This window comes from Mauremys reevesii, linkage group 18 (genome assembly GCF_016161935.1).
Source record: "Mauremys reevesii isolate NIE-2019 linkage group 18, ASM1616193v1, whole genome shotgun sequence".
Classification (NCBI taxonomy): Eukaryota; Metazoa; Chordata; order Testudines; family Geoemydidae; genus Mauremys; species Mauremys reevesii.
Genome location: NC_052640.1, coordinates 18,305,622 through 18,324,890, shown reverse-complemented (window position 1 = coordinate 18,324,890; position 19,269 = coordinate 18,305,622). Strand labels below are relative to the sequence as shown.

Below are 19,269 nucleotides of genomic sequence, written 5' to 3'. Positions count from 1 at the left end.
TCACTAATAAAGAGTCCTAATTGGGTGTTGCTGTTACTCAGTGTTATAAAGCAATCTGGGTGTCTGTATTTTCCATTTGAAAAGCCTCTCAATCAGTTAGCATATGCCCTCTGATTCCTCAAATGTTAGTCTCTGACTCTCAAAGCTTAGCTGCTGCTTCACTTATGGTCTAACTCTAGTCCAAACTGCTGGTGCAATAACAATCCCATACCAACAGAGCCTTCATCTTGTCTCTGTTGAGCACGTGCCTCACTGATACAGCCTCTGTCCCAGAGTTCCTGTGCTCAGAGTACAGAAGGGACCCTTCACATGTCACTCTCCAGTATGATGTAGTGAGAGGGTGGGGAATACGCACAGGAACTGATCCCATCTGAGAGCAGATCACACACACAAGGTCAGGGCTGCCATAACTTTCCTTCACTCCCCTCTTTGTAGGAACTAAAGTCCCAGGCTGACTGACTCTCTGTCTATCACCAATACGTCAATGAAACATCTAAAGCCTCGTTAGGGAAGTGAACTCAGCTGTGCTAATCCCTCCTACAGGACTTAAAATACACAAAGCAACAGCCATGGCAGACAAGTGTTATTTTCAAAATGTTTTGGAAATAACATTTTTGAAGCCTGACATTCAGATTAAGAACCTGACATTTTAGGCCATTTCAAACGAGAATTAAGATACAGAACTCAAAGGAACCTCCTGGGTCTAGTCCAGTCCCCTGCTGTCACAGGTAACCCCATCATTTCACTTCCCAACTCCTTTACCTGTTTATGTGGGCACATTGGACCCTTTAATTCCAGTCATAAACTGATCAAGCGCCATCTTAAAACTAGTTAGGTTGTTTGCCCCCACTACGCCTATTGGGAGGCCACTCCAGAACTTCGCACCTGATGGTTAGAAACCTGTCTCGTTGCCAGCCTAAGTTGATTCATGGCCAGCTTATACCCATCTGTTCTTGTGCCAACATTGCCCTCTACCTTAAATAGCTCTTCACTGTCCCTGGTGTTTACCCTCCTCATGTATTTATACATTAAATTCAATGTTGATAAATGCGAAGTAATGCACATTGGAAAACATAATCCCAACTATACACACAAAATGATGGGGTCTAAATTAGCTGTTACCACTCAAGAAAGATCTTGGAGTCATTGTGGATAGTTCTCTGAAACCATCCACTCAATGTGCAGCGGCAGTCAAAAAAGTGAACAGAATGTTGGGAATCATTAAGAAAGGGATAGATAATAAGACAGAAAATATATTGTCTCTATAGAAATCCATGGTACCCCCACATCTTGAATACTGTGCAGATGAGGTCGTCCCATCTCGAAAAATATATATTGGAATTGGAAAAGGTTCAGAAAAGGGCAACAAAAATGATTAGGGGTATGGAACAGCTGCCATATGAGGAGAGATTAATAAGACTGGGACTTTTCAGCTTTGAAAAGACACGACTAAGGGGGGATATAATTGAGGTCTATAAAATCATGACTGGTGAGGAGAAAGTAAATAAGGAAGCGTTATTTACTCCTCTGTGACAAAGTTCCTCCTCTACCTTGGTGGGTCCTGCACTTATTGGCGGATTTGTTCGCCTCACAGATTCACCCTGTGGGTCAGGAAACAGCCCAGAGACCTTCCCCTCTGATAGAAGCCACAGTCCAGGTCAATTCCTCCTGTTTGAGATCAGGAGTTGGGAGGTTTGGGGGGAACCCGGGCCCACCCTCTACTCCGGGTTCCAGCCCAGGGTCCTGTGGACTGTAGCTGTCTAGAGTGCCTCCTGGTACAGCTGTGCAACAGCTACAACTCCCTGGGCTACTTCCCCATGGCCTCCTCCCAACACCTTCTTTGTCCTCACCACTGGACCTTCCTCCTGATGTCTGATAATGATTGTACTTCTCAGTCCTCCAGCAGTATGCCTACTCGCTCTCAGCTTCTTGCATGCCTCTTGCTCCCAGTTCCTCTCACACACTTCCGCTCCCTCTGGCCTGACTGGAGTGAGCACTTTTATAGCATCAGAGGGGCCTTAATTAGAGTCAGGTGCTTAACAGCCTCACCTGACTCTTAGCAGGTTAATTGGAGTCAGATGTTCTCATTAGCCTGTAGCAGCCCCTGCTCTAGTCACTCAGGGAACAGAAAACTGCTTGTCCAGTGGCCAGTATATCTCCCATCGACTACTCTGCTGTTCCCAACTGGCCTGGGTCTATCAAACCTCATAACACAAGAACTAGGGGTCACCAAATGAAGTTAATAGGCAGCAGGTTTAAAACAAACCAAGTATTTTTTCACATAACACACAGTCAACCTGTGGAACTCCTTGCCAGAGGATGTTGTGAAGGCCAAGACTATAGAACTAGATACATTCATGGAGGATAGGTGCATCAATGGCTATTAGCCAGGATGGGCAGGGATAGCATCCCTAGTCTCTGTCTGCCAGAAGCTGGGAATGGGCCACAGGGGATGGATCACTTGATGATTACCTGTTCTGTTCATTCCCTCTATAGCACCGGGTATTGGCCATTTCAGAAGACAGGATACTGGGCTAGATGGACCTTCGGTCTGACCCAGTGTGGATGTTCTTATAGGGAGCAATCATATCCCCTTTCAGCCTTCACTTTGCTACGCTGAACAAAACAAGCTCTTTTAGTCTGCTCACTGACATTCAGCTCTCCAGCCCCCTGATTTTTCTAGTGGCCCTTCTCTGCACCTGCTCCAGTTTGAATTCAGCTTCCCTGAACATGGGTTATCAGAATTATGCCCAGTGTTCCAGGTGAGGTCTTTCCAGTGCCTGACACAATGGCATTAATACATCCCATCTCTTCTGGAAATGCCTCACCTGCTACACATTAGGACCACATGTGCCATTTTTATGCCCAGAGCAGTGGCATAGCCAGGATGGGACATTTGGGTGGGCCCCCAACTTCAGGTGGGCGGGCAATGACTGGAGGGCAGGAGGGATCGGTGAGCCCCCCCTCCCCCCTCCCTTGGGGACAATGGATGCTTTGACCAGGGACCCTGAGGGCCCTGGCACGCACCCAGCTCTGGGAGGAGACGCCGCTCTCCAGCACACAAGGCACCCTTCCCCGTCTCACTGCCCCACACCGGGCCGGGCTCCCAGAGGCAGCAGGCTTTTTTGAGGATCTCCTCTGCCATCACCAGCCGCCCATCCTCCTCACAGTTGCAAATGAGCCACTGGGCCAATAGAGCCATGCCCAGGGGCCTCAGCCAATTGAGGGGCCCTGGAAAAAGGACACCCCCCCTCACCTGCTCCACTCCAGCTGGGAAGCAGGGCCGGGGCGCGGGGGCTTGCACGTAGGCCCACAGCACATTTGATGGCTCATAGTCAACCAGCACACCCAGGTCTTTCTCCTTCTCTGTTGTTTCCGACTGATGAGCCCCCCCCAGCTTGTAGCAGAAATTCTTACCCCTCCCTATGTGCACGGCCCGACCTCACACTTTGTACCATTACATTTCATCCCCCGTCTATCGCTCCAGTCCGCCAGGTCACCCGCGTCTTCCTGTACAATACTCCCATCGCCCAGCTCCCTGTGCTCAGCAAAGGTCATTCGCACACACCTATTTTTTGCGCCAAAGTCATGACTGAAAATATCAAATCTTGGTCCCGGGCCAATCCCTGAACAGCTCGAACACTTGCAGGAGCCCCCCCCCCCCCGACATCACCCCCTCTGCTCGGGCACAGGTACAGCCCCTCCCCACCCCACCAGCACTGACTGGCGCGTGCCCGGGTGCTGGCACCCCACCCCGCAGGGCTCCCCCCAGCGCCTGCCGCACTGAGGGCGGGCCGGCTCCAGCCCCCACCTGCCGCCGCCGCCAGGCCAGGCCAGACCCCGCCTCGGCCCCAGGAAACGCCGTCCCCGCTGAGGGGAGCGGCCCGGGAGGAAGGCCCCGGACGGGGCAGCGGGCTGCTGGGCGAGGAAACCAAAGAGCCCCCGGGCCGGGGCCGCTCACTGCGCCGCGCTCGGGCTGGGCGGCGGGGCCGGGAGCGAGCCCCAGCGACGGGGCAGGGCCCGGCCGGGATCCCGGAGCTAGGCCGGGGCGTGGCCACGGCGGCCCCGTGTCACGGGATACGTGGCAACCCGCCGCTTCCTGCGAGCTGGGCCCGGGGCGGCCGCGGCCTCCCCGGCTCCCGCTTCCGGCCGCCGCCGGCAGGTAGGTGCCGCCCCGCGGCCAGGCCGGGCCCCACAGACTCGCCCCAGCCCCTGCGCAGGAGGCCGCTCCCGGCGTGCAATGGCCCTGCGCTGCGCCCCATTTTCAGAGGTGCGGGGCCACCCCAGCGAGGTGCGCGCCCCCAGCTCGCTCCGCCCGGCAGTTCGTTAGCCGCTGGAACTCACCCCCACTGGATACTGGTGCGGGAGAGAGCTCAGCAGGGGCCCAGCACACTTAGGGGTTTAGACCAGCAATAAAAGCATCTGGAGTTTCAGGCACCAGGAGAAAAAATAAGGGAGCTAAACGCTGGTGCTTCGGGGCATCAGCCAGGCACTAGGAATTAAGGATTAGGAAGAAATTTCCCCTGTCGGGGTTATTGCATAATTGTGCATTTGCGGGGTGCCTTCACCCCTTCTTCTGCAGCATCGGGGCTGGCCCCTGGCACAGAGATGGGATGCTGGGCTAGATGGCCCATGTGTCAGGAAGTGTCATAGCGGGTCAAAGTTCCCAGCGCTGAGGGGATGTTCCTCCTGTCCCTCTCTCTGGCAGGGGTGCCTTCGAAGGCCTGATCCCTGCCCCAAGGAGCATATGCTACACATCTGACAAAACAATGGAGAGCTGCAGGCCCTTTCAGTACAAAGATCTGCCTTCAGGGACAGCTGATGCCCCTGTGAGCTACTGCTTGTTGATCCCAGCAAGGTGTAGTCCCTGTGGGCTATGCTTCCATGGAGAACGGGATTGGGAGTCAGCAGTCCAGGGTTCTAGTCCTCGGCTTGCTCTGTGACAGACTAGTTGTTTCACCTTCCTTTGCCTCAGTTTCCCTGCATTTAATGTGGTAATTAATGATATTTACCTTCCTTCATAAAGCCCTGTGAGATTCTATATGGTTATAGAGGGTAACTGTTTAACAGGAAGGATTTTGTGCTTTTAAGATGCAGACTCCATGATGGGCCTTGCTGGATGAAGCTGCTGTGTTGCAGGCTGGGACCTGTGCTCCGCCAGGCCTCACTTTGGCATTAAAGGCCAGCGTGGCCGCAGGCAGCTCAGTTGTACGCAGATCCTGTGCATCTCTCAGGCTGTGGCAGTTTGTCAGTGAGGCCCTTGGTTAGGCGAAGTTCAGCCACTGCTGATTGTGAGGCGCCCAGCTGGATTTGTGGCTAAGGCCAGGTTATCTAATCGTAGGGTAATCTTATTTATGTGCTTAAATCACCTGAACTTAAAGCTGCAAAAGGTCCTATGGGTATTGATGGGTGAAACATAATTATCAACCAATTGATTGCTCCCAAAAACCTCAAACTTGGATGGAGTCACGATCCACCTTGTGCAATAGCCTCTTCTACCCACCTGGGCTCAGTAGGAGCCCCATCCATTTACTACGGTTAAGCGGGATCTCATGGTAAATAGTGCCATAATGGTGACTTGTAATTGAATTGCAGGGGCAACATGACCACAGCCAAGCCAAAAAGACTCAAGTTTTCTGAAGAAGAGAAGTTCCTCATCCTCGAAGAATTCAGCCTGCGCAAGGACATCCTGATCCCCAAGAGCGGGCGCTACAGGAACACGATGGACCGTCAGCGAGCGTGGGAAGAGATCACTGCTGCCGTCAACTCCCTCAGCCCGCTCGTGCAGCGCACGCCTGACGAGATCCGCAAGAAGTGGCATAACATGGTCATTGACGCCCGCAAGGAGCTGACCACGGTGAAACACCCCTTGTTGAGGCAGCGGCCCCAGGAGAGGCTCTTCCACAACATCTTTGCTCTCTTCAATAAGACAAGGCCAGAGCTGGCAGAACCATTGCTTCTGGGCCCTGGGTTCAGAATGAAGCCGTCCAGCGGCCCGGCTGGAACCGCACTGCCGCTCTGCGCAGCGGAGGGCATGCGGGAGTCTTCGTCAGACTTATTCCTCCACAGCCAGAATGATGGACTTCAGCTGAGCCAGGGGAACAAACTGCTCTGCAAAACGGAAGTCCTTTTGGACGCAGACAAAGAAATGGCACCAGGGACTGGCTGTCCAGGAAAGAGCTTCCTCCATGCGCCAGGGGACCCGCAGCCCAGCAATTTGTGCTTGGGTGGATCTCAAGAGAGTGTGGAAAAGAGACTGTTGGGCCCCAGTAAGGATCCTCCTCTGACTTGTACGCCTGTAGCTGAGACACACCCTGTGCCAGTTCCCAGAACTACCTCACCACCTAGCCATGGACCTGAGGTGCCTGCTCCTGGCAGGACTCCGGTGCCTCTGAACTGCTCCCCAGACTTTGCACTGGCCTACAAGATCAAGTGCCCTTTGAGCCCTGTATTCGAATGGCCTTGCCTAGGGGTCATCTCAAGCCCAGTCACACACAGCAGCAGGACTGACAGCCCCAGCTCCGAAGGCATCCACACAGCAATGGATGATAATGGTGAGACAGCCACGCCCGCTAGCCAGGCCATGCAGTGCCCGACTCCTCCTCCTCCTCCCCAGCAGAATTCAGTATTTGAATTGGTGCGTGAAAGGAAGAGGCTGTCATTACTGGCAGCAGCCTGGCAAACGGGCCCAATCCTGCCTCCCGTTACACCAGCATATAGCTGTAGATGCTCCATGCAGTTCAGCAGAGCTACTCTGGATACTTACCGGTGTCACCAGGAGCAGAACTCAGCCTGTTCTGAGCAGGAGCCGTGTGAGCTCTGCCAGTATCTCTCAGCCCTGACCAGTCACTGCCCTGCTCCTGTCTGGAGTACAAGTTTCCATCAGTGCCAGGTTACCTGGTGGGTGGGAAGAGGCACCAATCTCATTTCACGTGTGACCTGAGCCAGGATTTGTACTTGGTCTTACCCCGGTGATAGAGCTGCCTGTGGCGCTTTGCCCTCTGTTACGGAGTGTCATTAATAGGCACCACTCCTTCCTAAGCAGGCCCTGCTTGCCATGAGAGGAGCACATTGTTATCAAGTGACCAGAATTAAGACGCCCAGAATTCCCAAGAATGGACCTTTCCTCCCAGCCCATTGCCAAGTGCTTGGGCCAAACACATCTCCCCTGAGAATGGCTCTGTGAGTCAGTGAGCAGTGCCCCCAGGGGTGTATCTCCAGTCCAGCAGGGAGCATTTTTCCTACTACCGCTATTAAGATGCCTCTGCAGAAATACAGCCCTGTTCTCCCCTGCTCCAGCTGTGATAAGAGTCAAGTGACAAATACTATTTCCATCCCAGTGCCCAGAGTTGTAAACGGCTTAGAACAGGGGTTCTCAAACGTCATTGCACGGCGACCCCCTTCTGACAACAAAAATTACTACACGACCCCAGGAGGAGGGACTGAAGGCTGAGCCCGCACGAGCCCCACCGCCCCGGATGGGAGGGCCAGGGCCCGAGCCCCATCGCTCCAGGCGGGGGGAGGGGGAGGCAAAGCCCAAGCCAAAGGGCCTCAGCCCCAGGCTGAGGTCCTGTAACCTGAGCCACACTGCCCAGGGCTGAAGCTCTTGGGCTTTGGCCCCGGGCAGTGGGGCTTGGGCTTCAACCCCAGACTCCAGCACGTCTGAGCCAGTCCTGGGGACCCCGGCCCACATTGGAGTCCTGACCCACAGTTGAGAACCGCTGGCTTAGAACCATCTTGGTTCCTTACTGTTGTAGCTAGAGAGGAAATGCGGGTCAGCTGGAACAGGTCAAATCCGGCGAGAAGGGACACCTTGCTTTTAAGCAGTGGGTCTCAGACTTTTGTATTGGTGACCCCGTTCACACAGCAAGTCTCCGAGTGCAACCCCCCCTTATAAATTAAAACCACATTTTTTAATACGTAATGCTATTATAAATGCTGGAGGTGAAGCAGGGTTTGGGGGTGGAGGCTGACAGCTCATGACCCCCCACATAATAACCTCACAACCCCCTGAGGGGTCACGACCCCCAGTTTGAGAACCGCTGCTTTTAAGAGAGCGGACGTACAATTTGAGGCTGGGGAGAAGTTCCCTGTGTCCGTTTTTAGTGTTGCTAAACTGTCCCGAAGCTCCGGATCACGCGTAGAATCGTGCCCCAGATATGCCCCGTATTCCCACTCATTCTCCAATGAATCACATTTCACCCCCCCTCTGCTGTCTGTGTGACCAAGCTCCTTCCTGAAGCCAGAATGCATTGGACATTGGCATTAAGGTATCACTGCAGTGAGGGCATCTCCAGCTCTGCTTCTGTCCAGCTTGCCAAACAGGCTGCTTAGAACTTCAGCACAAGTTGGCAGAGGCCTGCCCCAGCCAGTGTTAACAACCTCCGCATGGCACTATGGTTAAACCTGACAGAAGGGGCAGGGCTTACCCCCCTTGGGAGGGCAGCTGCAGATCTCCCATTGCCATTAAGACAGCCCCACCCTCAACCTTAAGTGTGCTCAGGCAGCTTGAAAGAACCTTCATCTGTTCTCGGGGCAGGGTCCCACCCTGAGTACACAAAAGCCCATACTGACTTTGCTTGCTGTTCCTCCCCCTGGGATTGCATGGGAGGCTGTCCCATGGCCTGGCTCTCTGGCAGCACTAAGTGAAATTAGTTTTAAGGTGCCAGTTCAGCTTTAAATGCCTGTTTGTAGCATCAGGCACTACAGGCCTCACCACTATTTGATGCTTGGCATGACTAGTGGTTCTAGGACATCAGAGCTACCACACGTCTCATGTCTAGGTAAATTATGTGGGTAACAGGAGGGGAGTAACGGGGGGAGAAGGGAGGAAAAGTGGCCAGAGAAAGACGAGAGAGAAGATAGGAGAGAGAGAGACAAGGGTGTTATATCAGAAAGGGCATCTCTGTAGAGCTGCTTCCTGTAGCCTGGACGAGCTTTCCTGGATGCAGGACAGAGCAGCGTTAGGTCACTGGTCCTGGCAGAACTGGGGCATGACCCTTATTTTGAGGAGGTTGGATCCTGCTGTTTGTGGTGGGTGGGACATTGCCCCACGGGGGCTGGTTTCGGGGATGAACCGTGCATTTCTGTATTCTCTTGACCCCGTTTGCTTTAACCATTTGGGGGGTTGTTGTTTGGTTTGTTCAGCAAGCGCATCTGTGACCGAAGATTCGCTGCCCAGCCAGAGGGGTTGTGTCGGGCCAGCCAAGGAGCTTTGGGAGAAGCACAGCCGGCTGCACACCGAGATCCTGGAGCTGCAGAAAGAGACCTTGCAGCTGCAGAAGGAAAAGATTGTGCTGGAGAAAGAGAAACTCTTACTGGAAATTGTCAAACTGCGGCGAGAGCTGGACACGTGACCAGCTGCCAGGGAATGATCTGCCCCTCCCCAGTCTGTGGAGCTCAGAACCCAGTTCAGACCCACTCAGCTCCAGGTACCCTGTTCCCTGGAGCTTCATGTGCTTGAGTGAAAAAAAGAATTGCTTGCTCCTCCGAATGAGCAGGAGAGGACTGAGCTGGTACTGAACTTCACAGACGTGAATGGCAGGGACTCTGGTTCCTGTGCAGAAAAGACCAGAGAAATCACTCCACTGATGCTCTTAACCTGCAGTGAGAACCACACCCAGGACATTGGGGGGCACCCGTTGTGGCTTTGGTGGCATAGCGTAAAACTCGCATATGTTTGGGGGAGCCACAGCACCAAGGAAATAACTCTGCGTGGGCCTACATGGGGCCCCTTCCTCAGCAGGGTGTCAGAGCAGTCCATGGGCCGGGGAAGCGGGGCCGTATCTGTGTATGGAACAGCAGCACAGCGCATCACCCCGGGCTTCACCTGCTGCATCGTGCGTTGCAGAGAAGACTGAACATGTAGCCGCACCATTGCTTCCTGTCCCTGCGGGTCCTTCCCCCTTTAGCCACTAAGCCACGAGCAGGGAATTTAAACCAGTATCTTCTTTTTTCCATGTTGATATAAACTCACTAAGTAGAGAAGCAGCATAGCAGCCCACTCCCTGTCCAAGCCAGGATCCAGCCCTGTACGACCGTGTAAGGAGCTACGGGGCAAAGCCAAAGGGTCTTTGTCGGGGCAGACTCCTGGTGACGAGAGCGAGAGTTTTACCTGAGTAAGAACTTAGGGTTTGGCCTTTAAGTATTAAGTTAAAATAAACAAGTGAGCACCACCAGACTCGTTCCCTGCTGGCACTGCCTGGTTTTCTGCTCTCCTCTCGTTGCCAGAGGCAACAAGAACCAGAGCGCACACGGGTCTGCTTGCTTTGACCTCCCCTTCTGAGGATTGTCTATCTCATGCCTAAGGTGGATAGTCTAAGTTTCTCCCAGATACCGTAGGGGGCACACCTACTCCTAGCCACTTCCTCATCCTGGCCAGCTGGGCCACCGTTCAGGAACAGCCTTGTTTGTATATGACTTTCTTAGTGTTCATTTTAGTGCTTGGGAAAGTGCCTTGCTATTGACCCTGGCTAGAGCCAGACAAGACCCTAGCAGATACTACAAGCTTCCCACACAACTCTGCCAAAGAATCTCCAGTGTGACCTGGATCAGCCTTGCCATGACAGTCCTGGTCCGTCACTTCTGCTAGTCCCAAAGCATGTGGTGGTTTTGGGATGCAAGAGAAAGCCCACAGAGAACTAAGAGTGATTAGATTGATCAGAGATGACCTCTTTTCAGCTGGGAACCGAGGCATCCAGAAGTGAAAGGTCATTGCACTAGTCTACTGCAAGCATCAGCTTCCTGCATTACCATCTTATCTCCATCCCTCTCTTTGGTGCGGATCCGTGCGTGGGGAGGAAATGAGTCTCCTGGGGAATTCCTCCCTCCCATGATACAGAACCATTCCCTGAGGCCCACCTGCTGACGTATTCCAAGGGCTGCCTGAGTCGAGACCTCAGGATTTGGCTGGAGGAGCAGTGCAGCCAGCACGCTCCACCCTGGGAGAGGAAATTGGGACTGAGCCTTGTGTTGGTTGGATGAACCCAGAGCAGCGTTCATGGGGGTTGCTCTGATGCAGCTCTTGCCCAAGGGAGTGGTGGGGAGAGGATTTTAAATGCTGGGGATGGATAAGGTTCCATTGAGTTTGGTTGCATTCCGCTCCCCGGACATTCGGAAGCCCGACGACTCCTGTCGCCTTTGAGGTTTTTAGCAAGTTCAGCTAGTGCTCCGACGAGCAGCTGTACTAGTAACTGGCGCGGATGCTGAGCCAAATAAACTTGAGCTCTTCAGAAAGAACAAACCTGTGAGATGTCTGGTGTGGGTTAGGTCAGGTTATTGCCAGTCACTGTGTGAAACAAAGCCGGACATTCAAAAGCTGATGTGGGATCTGAGAGCCAGAAGATGGTGACACCTGTCAGGTTGCAGCACACTAGCTTGTCTTGGGGGGACAAGTATGAGAAGCGTACAGACTGGCTGTCTCTCCTGGGGGAACGTGGGTGTCCATAGGGAATGTAATACATTTGAAAAGTAACTGAATGCCTCAGCTGGCGTTCGGATTGGCATCTTCTGCTCACAGGAAATAACCTGGTTTGAATGGGTAGCTGCCGCTTGATTTCGCTTCCCTTTGTCTTACCTGTGAACCCCAGTGAAATCATTGCCCTGACAAGCAAAAGCAGTATCCTGGGGTTCCATGCTTATTCCCCTGCCCGTGACTCCAACTCTTAACTGCCAGCCCTGCCAAATTAACCTTGATCCTGCAGCCAAGCTGGGCTCTTTCCTTCGTAGCCATCATCACTAGTGACCCTGCCCCGGCATACAACGGAGGCTGCATGGCTTCAGGTTACATTCGGCAGCTTGACATACTGAAGTGGTTGAACTAAATAAGTTTGAAAATTAGCAACTTAGCACATGGCACAAGTGAGGACTAGGCATTTCCTGGCACTTAGAACAGGGAGCTGGAAATTAGGACCCCGCTGGGTGCTCTCTGAGCTCTAACACTGGCACCTTGAGCAAGCCAGCTAACCTCAGCATCTCCATGTCCTCACCTGCAAACTGGGGAGAATAGTTCCTCACTAAAGAAAGGATTTGAAATCATACTTCACGGTCGAGATTCACAGAAGAATTATTTTCACAAGTCAGACTTGCACTGAGGCTTTCCTCCAGTCCTAGCATCCCCAAGCAAAAGACCAACTGCACAAAGCAAGTTCATTTTGCAATACTCTAAACCAGAGGTGGGCAGACTGCGGGACCGTTCTGCCTGGCCCCTGAGCTCCTGGCCCAGGAGGCTAGCCCCCAGCCCCTCCCCCGCTGTTCCCTCTCCCCTGCAGCCTCAGCTCACTGCGCTGTGGGTGCAACGCTCTGGGCAGCAGGGCTGCAGAGCCCGGCCTGACCCGGTGCTCTGTGCTGCACGGTGCGTGGTTGGCTCCAGCCGGGCGGCATGGCTGCCTGTCCTGGTGCAGCCACACCACCAGTGCTCCAGGCAGAGCGGTAAGGGGGAAGGGAATGGTGGAGGGGGGTTGGATAAAGGGCAGGGGGTGGTCAGGGGCCGGAGGTGTGGATAGGGATAGGGGTGAGGGTGGAAAATGGGGGTTGAATGGGGGCAGGAGTTCCAGGGGTGGTCAGGGAGAAGGGGTGGTTGGATGGGGCAGGGGCCCTGGGGGGGCAGTCAGGAAGGAGGGGGGGTTGGATGGGGCGGCGGGAGGCAGTCAGGGGCAGGGGTTCTGGGGGCCGTCAGGGGACGGGGAAGGGGTGGTTGGATTGGGCGGCAGGGGACAGTTAGGGTCCGAGGGTCCGGGGGCAGTCAGGGGACAGACAGCAGGCGGGGTGGATGGGGCAGGGGGGCGAGAAGGGGGGGGGTCAGAAAGGGGGTGGGGCCAGGCCGCACCTGGCTGTTTGGCGAGGCACAGCTGCCCCTAACTGGCCCTCCATACAATTTCTGAAACCCAATGTGGCCCTCAGGCCAAAAAGTTTGCCCACCCCTGCTCTAAACATTTTTTAGTTTCATGTAGCATAGTTGCCTACAGTGGGGGTGACAGAGCCCGTATCTCCTTTCCCCTGCAGCGGGCACTAGATGTCACTGCCTGGCTGCTTCTGAAGGCATCATATGATGGCAATACAGCACTAGCGGGAGAGAGCAGGCGAAGCAGCAGCAGAGCAGAGGTTCTCCACAGATCTGCAGGTGGCAATATTGATGCATAGTTTATGAATCCATCCTTTTGGCACCACGGCCAGTCTCCAGCTGTTCGCTGTAATCTCCGTGCCCAGATGGACAACACCCATTCCCCCGAGGCAGTGCCTTAAATATTTGGGAGAAAATGGCTCCACTGACAAACTACTACAAATGATAGAACTACAGTAGATTCATTAAAACACCAGACCTTCCTCCATGGCCCCTTGGAATTCAGAGGCCCAGCCGGTCAGTGAATTAGGGATTTCATAGGCACCGCAGACCTTTCATGCCTGCCTCAGGTCACACAAACGGAGACCCTCTCTGCCCCTGTCCATTATGTGCCTAGAGTTCCACTTTTAGTTCCACGGTACATGCTTAAAGCAACGGCTGTGAAAGCCTTTTTATGCAGGTCAGTGAAATGAATCCCATGTCACTTCACACCTTTGTTCTTGCCGCCATGTCTGTGGCCCGCTCAGCTGCCAGTGTTGCATGTTTGCTTCTGGGAAAGCAGAGCGCTGTACCAGCAGCACCGGATGGAGCCCAGGGTTCAGCACTAGGTGCAGTCCTCTGCACTGAGCGGGAGGGATTCTCAAGCACCCGGCTCCTCTTGCAGTGGGTAAGGTACCAAGGGACGATGGGTAGAGAAGGGGACGTGAGGATCAGTGCACTGAAGTCCACAGTTCCTGTCAGGCTAATGTGCTTAGCTACCTGCTCCCTCATCGGCCTTCCTCTGAGTTCTCAGCAGGAATATCTGCATAAGCTGCACTCCTGTGAATCTACCTGCACCCCCCAGGCATGACTTAGGCACTGCAGATTGCCATGGCTGTTCTGTAGAGGCTGATAAGAACCAGCTGGGCATAATTAAGGGGCTGTGGGGAGCCTGCAAGTGCCAACCAAACAGCTGTGCGTCCTGCCTGATCAAACCCTGCTGACTCTGGTAGTTTCCTCTCTTTGCTGGGCCCTGGGGGTACGTAATGTGAGGCCTGTCATCCCAACCAGGCAGCTATCTGGGAAGAGAGTTAGGTTGGCTGCTGTCGGGGGGGTGAGGGTGAACACCCCTCCAAGTTCTCAGCACTTGCTCAAAGCTCCATAGGCCAAGGAGCTGGGCGGAGGGGGGCGGGTGGTCACGGCCTGACCATTTTAAAGCAGTGATCCCATACTAACGTGTGTGGTGCTGCCCAAGCAGTCTGGTGCATACAGGTGATGTGATCTGGTGCATGAGGTCACACCACCAAGCCAACTTGGCCCGGCCACTCCCCTACGCTGAGAAGTGGCTGAGCCAAACGGTGCTGGGACCTAGCGCACAGGGCTTCTCTTTCTGTACGGCAGCGGGCAGGGGAGCCTGGCGAGAACTTGACTCCTGGCAGCACCAGCGCACATGCTGCGGGGGTAGGAGAGAGGGAGGCTCCCCGGCCAAGGAAGACCCAGGAGCCCTGGGGGGAGCAGGGAATGAGTGAGGACAGGAATGGGGTGCCTGCTGTCCGAGAGTAAAGGGACTGGAGTTTGTTTCCCCCTCCCCTGAAACACCTGAATTGGCACTACCAGTTCAGAACCTGGATCTGACCATCCCCGGAGTTCAGATCTGCCCATAATACACAGAGGGCTCAGCCAGAACCTTTGGATCCAGATTTGCTTTCTTACGAATTTTCCACCATTCAGGGCTTTTGGCTCAGATCTGCATTTAATCACGTCTGTGCTGAGTGAGGAGCAATGGCCCTGTATCACACCTTTTCCCAGCTGTGCAAAGCACTCCTTGTCTATTCCACCAGGGCATCATGAAAAACACTCCAGCTCTTCGCAGACAGCGATCACCATTTGTGTGAACAGCCCTCAGAGCTGAGACACATTGGCCACTCACCAAACAGCTGGTGCCAGTCAAATGTACTAAGCCAACCCAGAACTGTGGGAGGTGAACGGGCATTCAAAACCTCCAGCCTAGTTAATTCACAGCCTAATCCTGGCACAGGTTATTCATACCAAAGAAATGCTTTAGACATCCTCTGAGGACAAGGAGAATGAGTGAATCAGACAGGAGGGAAAGAGATTCTCATGCACAAGTTCTCGCTCTCAGGTCTATCACCTTTGACAAGAGATTGGTAGAAACCATCCTGCTGGAGCTGTAGGTCAGCTTTTCAAAGCAGAAATTACTCACTTGGGTTTAGGTAGTTACAAGACAAGATGACCCGCACAGCCTGCGTTCTATCCTCTCTTTTAGCCAGCCCGTGAAAGTGGAGAGGAGCCATCAATGTACGCTGCAAGGTGTGGGTGTGTAAAGTGGGTATGCTAAAGTCATCCTGGGTGTAATTCGGGGGGGGGGTGTCAATGGCACTGCAGCCAGGCTGCATTTAGCCCAGTGGGGCTTGGGCAAGGAAAAGCATTTAGGAAAAATGAAAGGCTCTTAGAAGGAGTATTGGCAGCTTCAGGGAGCAGCTTTGTCAGTAGCACAAGGCAGCCGGGAGAAAGCGTCACTTTCTTAGCAAACACACCGCAGGCGCTAGGGAGACTCACCCGCTCAGCAAGGCAGCAACCAGCACAAAATGGCTCCAGTAGGGCTGCAGCTGCTTGGCTCTGCCCTATTTAAAGGGCCAGGCATTGAAAGGCCTGCTGGGAAAAGGGGGCAACCCTAGAGTGAGGCGAGGAAGTAGGGGGCAGGTTGCCACAAAGGGAGGGGCTTGAGGTTGCTATGGCAGAGCTTGTGTCTTAGCAGCAATGGTGTTAAGTCACAAGCACCCCCCAGCCGAACATCAATGGTTTAAGCCCTGAGCGGGAGAAGAAGGATTTTCTGACTTGGCGTAGCCGGCTGCAGGGACCCCGACAGACGCAGGACACAGGCTGCAGCAAGTGCCAGCATGTGAGCTAGGCACGTTACGTAGGCATCTCTTTGAGGCCTGATTCTGTGCGGGCCTAAGCCCCTCCAGTTAAGCCAATGGGAGCTGAGTGCCCTTGGTGACCGGGCTGGGCCCAATCCTGCTATCCCCAGCCAGGGTGTCTCAGGCTCCTCATACACGTCAGACGCCCGGTCACGGAGAAGCCTTGCTCTGTCATTCACTGAGACAGGGGCAGCCCTGGGCAGGGAGCGAGCTGCCATTTGTCAATGCTAGCGAGGTGCTGGGTTAAGTCTGGCTTGAGTGTCTCTAAACCCCTCTCTTAAAGGCCCTGTATCCCTGCTCAGCCTGCCACCTGGGAGGGGTGTGTGCCGTAGCTAATGCCCTCCCCCCGGGTCCAGAGCTCAGCCAAAGCATTGGGGCGTGCTCATTTTGCAGCCACACAACGTGTGTGCTGGTTGCTGAGCACCGTTACTTTCTAGGGTGCTTCCCCTCTGCTGTCTGCAGAAAGCCCTGGGGATGAGATGGTCCTTTGGGACAGAGTCACTGTCACAGCTCCAGGCTGCTCTGCTCCCTGCTGGGCCCAGGCTCCCCATGCATTGCCCGGGGTGAGTTAAGTGCTGAAAAGAGGGATTCTCAGAAGCCAGCGAAGCGAGGGTGTGATTGCAGCAGGCATCGCCATCCCCAAGCCAGCCTGCACCGACCTAGCTTGAGTAACCCCAGCAGCAGCGCAGCACGGGCTCGCCGCTCACGTCTGCTCAGGGTTGGTCACGGAAGGCGCTGCGAGCCCACGCTGCCACAGCTACGCTGCTTATGTCACTTGAGCTAGCTGGGACCGAGCTGGATCAACGCTAGCTCAGGTATGTCTGCAGGGGCTGCACTCACACACCCGTCACAGCGTCGACATACCCTGAGGGGGAGCCACCTAGGTTAGGCAGTAGGACATGCTGCAGCGAGGGGCAGGGCTTGAACCCAGCTCCTCCGGCCTGACAGATGGGCTAGAAGGAGGCACCTATGGCTGCTTGTGTTTCTCCGCTGCGTACCCTCTCCTGGAGCGAGGCGCCTAGGCCAGGGGCACCCTGTGTCAGGGAAAATAGGAGCCAACCCCCCCGCCCCATCACAGCCAAAAGCCCAGCACATGCAGCTGGGATTCAAACCACTGCTCTGCCTGATCTGGAGCAAGGACTTGAAGCCATGTCCCTAAGCAGCAGGCAGCTGGCCGCTGTATAACTAGTTAGATATTCATTGAGCCAGAGGCGAGGGCATTCCCCTGCCTGGAGCATGGGAGAGTCAGGCTCAAGCCCTCTCCAAGCGCAGAGTGGAGATTCAAACCTGGAGCTCTAACAGCTGCAGGGCGACCTCCTGCAGCCCCACAGTGACCTCCTACAGCCCCACAGCAAGCCCCTGCAGCCCCAGGGTGACCCCCTGCAGCCCCACAGTGAGCCCCTACAGCCACAGGGCGAGCCCCTGCAGCCCCACAGCGAGCCCCTACAGCCCCACAGCGAGCCCCTACAGCCGCAGGGTGACCTCCTGCAGCCCCACGGTGAGCCCCAAAAGCCCCAGGGCGAGCTCCTACAGCCCCAGGGGGAGCCCCAACAGCCCCAGGGGGAGCCCCAGCAGCCCCACGGCGAGCCCCCTACAGCCCCAGGGTGACCCCCTGCAGCCCCAGGGCGACCTCCTACAGCCCCAGGGCGAGCCCCAGCAGCCCCACAGCGAGCCCCTGCAGCCACAGGGCAAGTTCCTAAAGCCCCAGGGTGAGCCCTTACAGCCCCAGGGCGACCTCCTACAGTCTCAGGGTGAGCCCCAACAGCCCCAGGGCGAGCCCCTACAGCCCCAGGGTGACCCCCTACAGCCCCAGGGCAAGCCCCTACAGCCCCAGGGTGACCCCCTACAGCCCCAGGGCGACCCCCAACAGCCCCAGGGCGAGCCCTAATCCTTACAGCCCACCCCCTTGCTCTATCTTTCCAGCCTGCTTGTGCTCGGCTGTCTTGTGCCGGTTCGCCATGCTCTGAGGGACCGTCGTGTACGATATGGCTTTGCAAAGCCAGGCACAATGGGGGGTGCTGAGCTGGTTGGGGGCTTTACATGCTATTGCAGTACCAGTGACAGTTACAGAGCAATGACCAGACAGGCGGGTGCTTCTATCTCCCAGCTCTGTGATTCTGGGGAAACTGAGGTGCAGAAAGGTGACACCCCTAGGCACAAGAATTCACGTAGAGCAAGGGTCTGATTTTTGCATGTGGATGTAAGGGCCTACAGCTGCGCACCCAGGTCTGAAAACGTTGGCCGCAGCGCTCTGGCTTTCTGGAACCGCCCTGTTTGAATAATGTTACTCTTAATGAACTGAGCTGTGTTCACAGGCCCGGCTGTGTTGACATTTTCATTTTTGTCTGGGAACATGGCAGTGTTTGAACGCTCTGGAATGCCGGCTTGGCCGGGAGGGGGCCGCAGGGCCAGAAGCCAAGCTCCAGCCTGTGTGACTGTGCCGTCCGAGGGATGGTGGGAGTATTTCATCGCCTCCTCTCCCACCAGGCTTTGTGAGCCTTCGTCTCCGTCGCACGGCCCGCTTCTGAGGGAACTGCTTTTGGTTGGGGAGCAAATATTTCCTGCTGGAGCCAGAAGCAAAAACCTGCCCTGCTCCATGGCAGCATCAATCTGCATCCCTCTGTGACATCTCGCCCGACACGGCAACTTTGCGCAAGCAGCTCTGCGCCCCTGTGCAAAGCTACCATCCCGGGTGAGAGAACCACCGATGGGGGAACCCTAAGAGAGACGGCAGCTGGGACTGGGCCTGCATTTGGACCTCACCTGATCACCCATCCCCAACAAGCATCACATTCCTGGTCCGTCCCTAGGAGGGGCCTACGCGGCCTGGAAATCACACATGCTTCTCCAATGCAGCTCTCTTTTGCCAAGGTCTCCCTTCACGCTGGGCCTATCGCTGACATCCCCCTCCCTCCCTGTTCCCTCTGTTAGAACTCATCTCGCTCTTTCTCCCTTGAGCAGCGTCCTCCACCACCCATCTCCCCCCATCTGACACCCCCCTGGGTCTGAGCTGGCTGGGCCTAACCCAGCGCTCTCCTCTCTCTAAGTATAGGGGCCAGCCTCCCCCCGTTCAGTGCTGCTAATCCCAGCAATCGCTGCTGTCAGGGCTGATCAGGCACTGAGCCAAAGCCTAGGGTGATCGATCATATGTCCCGTTTTGGCCGGGACAGTCTCTTTTTTAAGGATCAGTTGGCAGGAGCAAATGGGACAGATGCACCGTTTTGCCTAAAGAGTGGGGTGTGACCCCTAGCAGGGCCTGGAGGAACATATGGGGGGGGAAAAAGAGGG

At 55.1% G+C, this 19,269-nt stretch overlaps 1 protein-coding gene across 1 annotated transcript; it reads left to right on the top strand.

Annotated features, from left to right (window-relative positions):
• Positions 1-3,827: 3,827 nt before the first annotated feature.
• On the top strand, positions 3,828-12,286 carry LOC120386042. Its single transcript, XM_039504824.1, has 3 exons — positions 3,828-4,162; positions 5,596-6,554; positions 9,148-12,286. Exons 2-3 carry the CDS (start codon positions 5,603-5,605, stop codon positions 9,354-9,356), a joined length of 1,161 nt encoding a protein of 386 aa, XP_039360758.1. The 5' UTR covers positions 3,828-4,162; positions 5,596-5,602; the 3' UTR covers positions 9,357-12,286.
• Positions 12,287-19,269: the final 6,983 nt, after the last annotated feature.

Coding starts and splice junctions, on each gene's coding strand:
- LOC120386042 (XM_039504824.1), top strand. CDS start 5,603: ATGACCACAGCCAAGCCAAAAAGACTCAAGTTTTCTGAAGAAGAGAAG. Junction 6,555..9,147: donor CACAGCAATGGATGATAATG/GTGAGACAGCCA, acceptor TGGTTTGTTCAG/CAAGCGCATCTGTGACCGAA.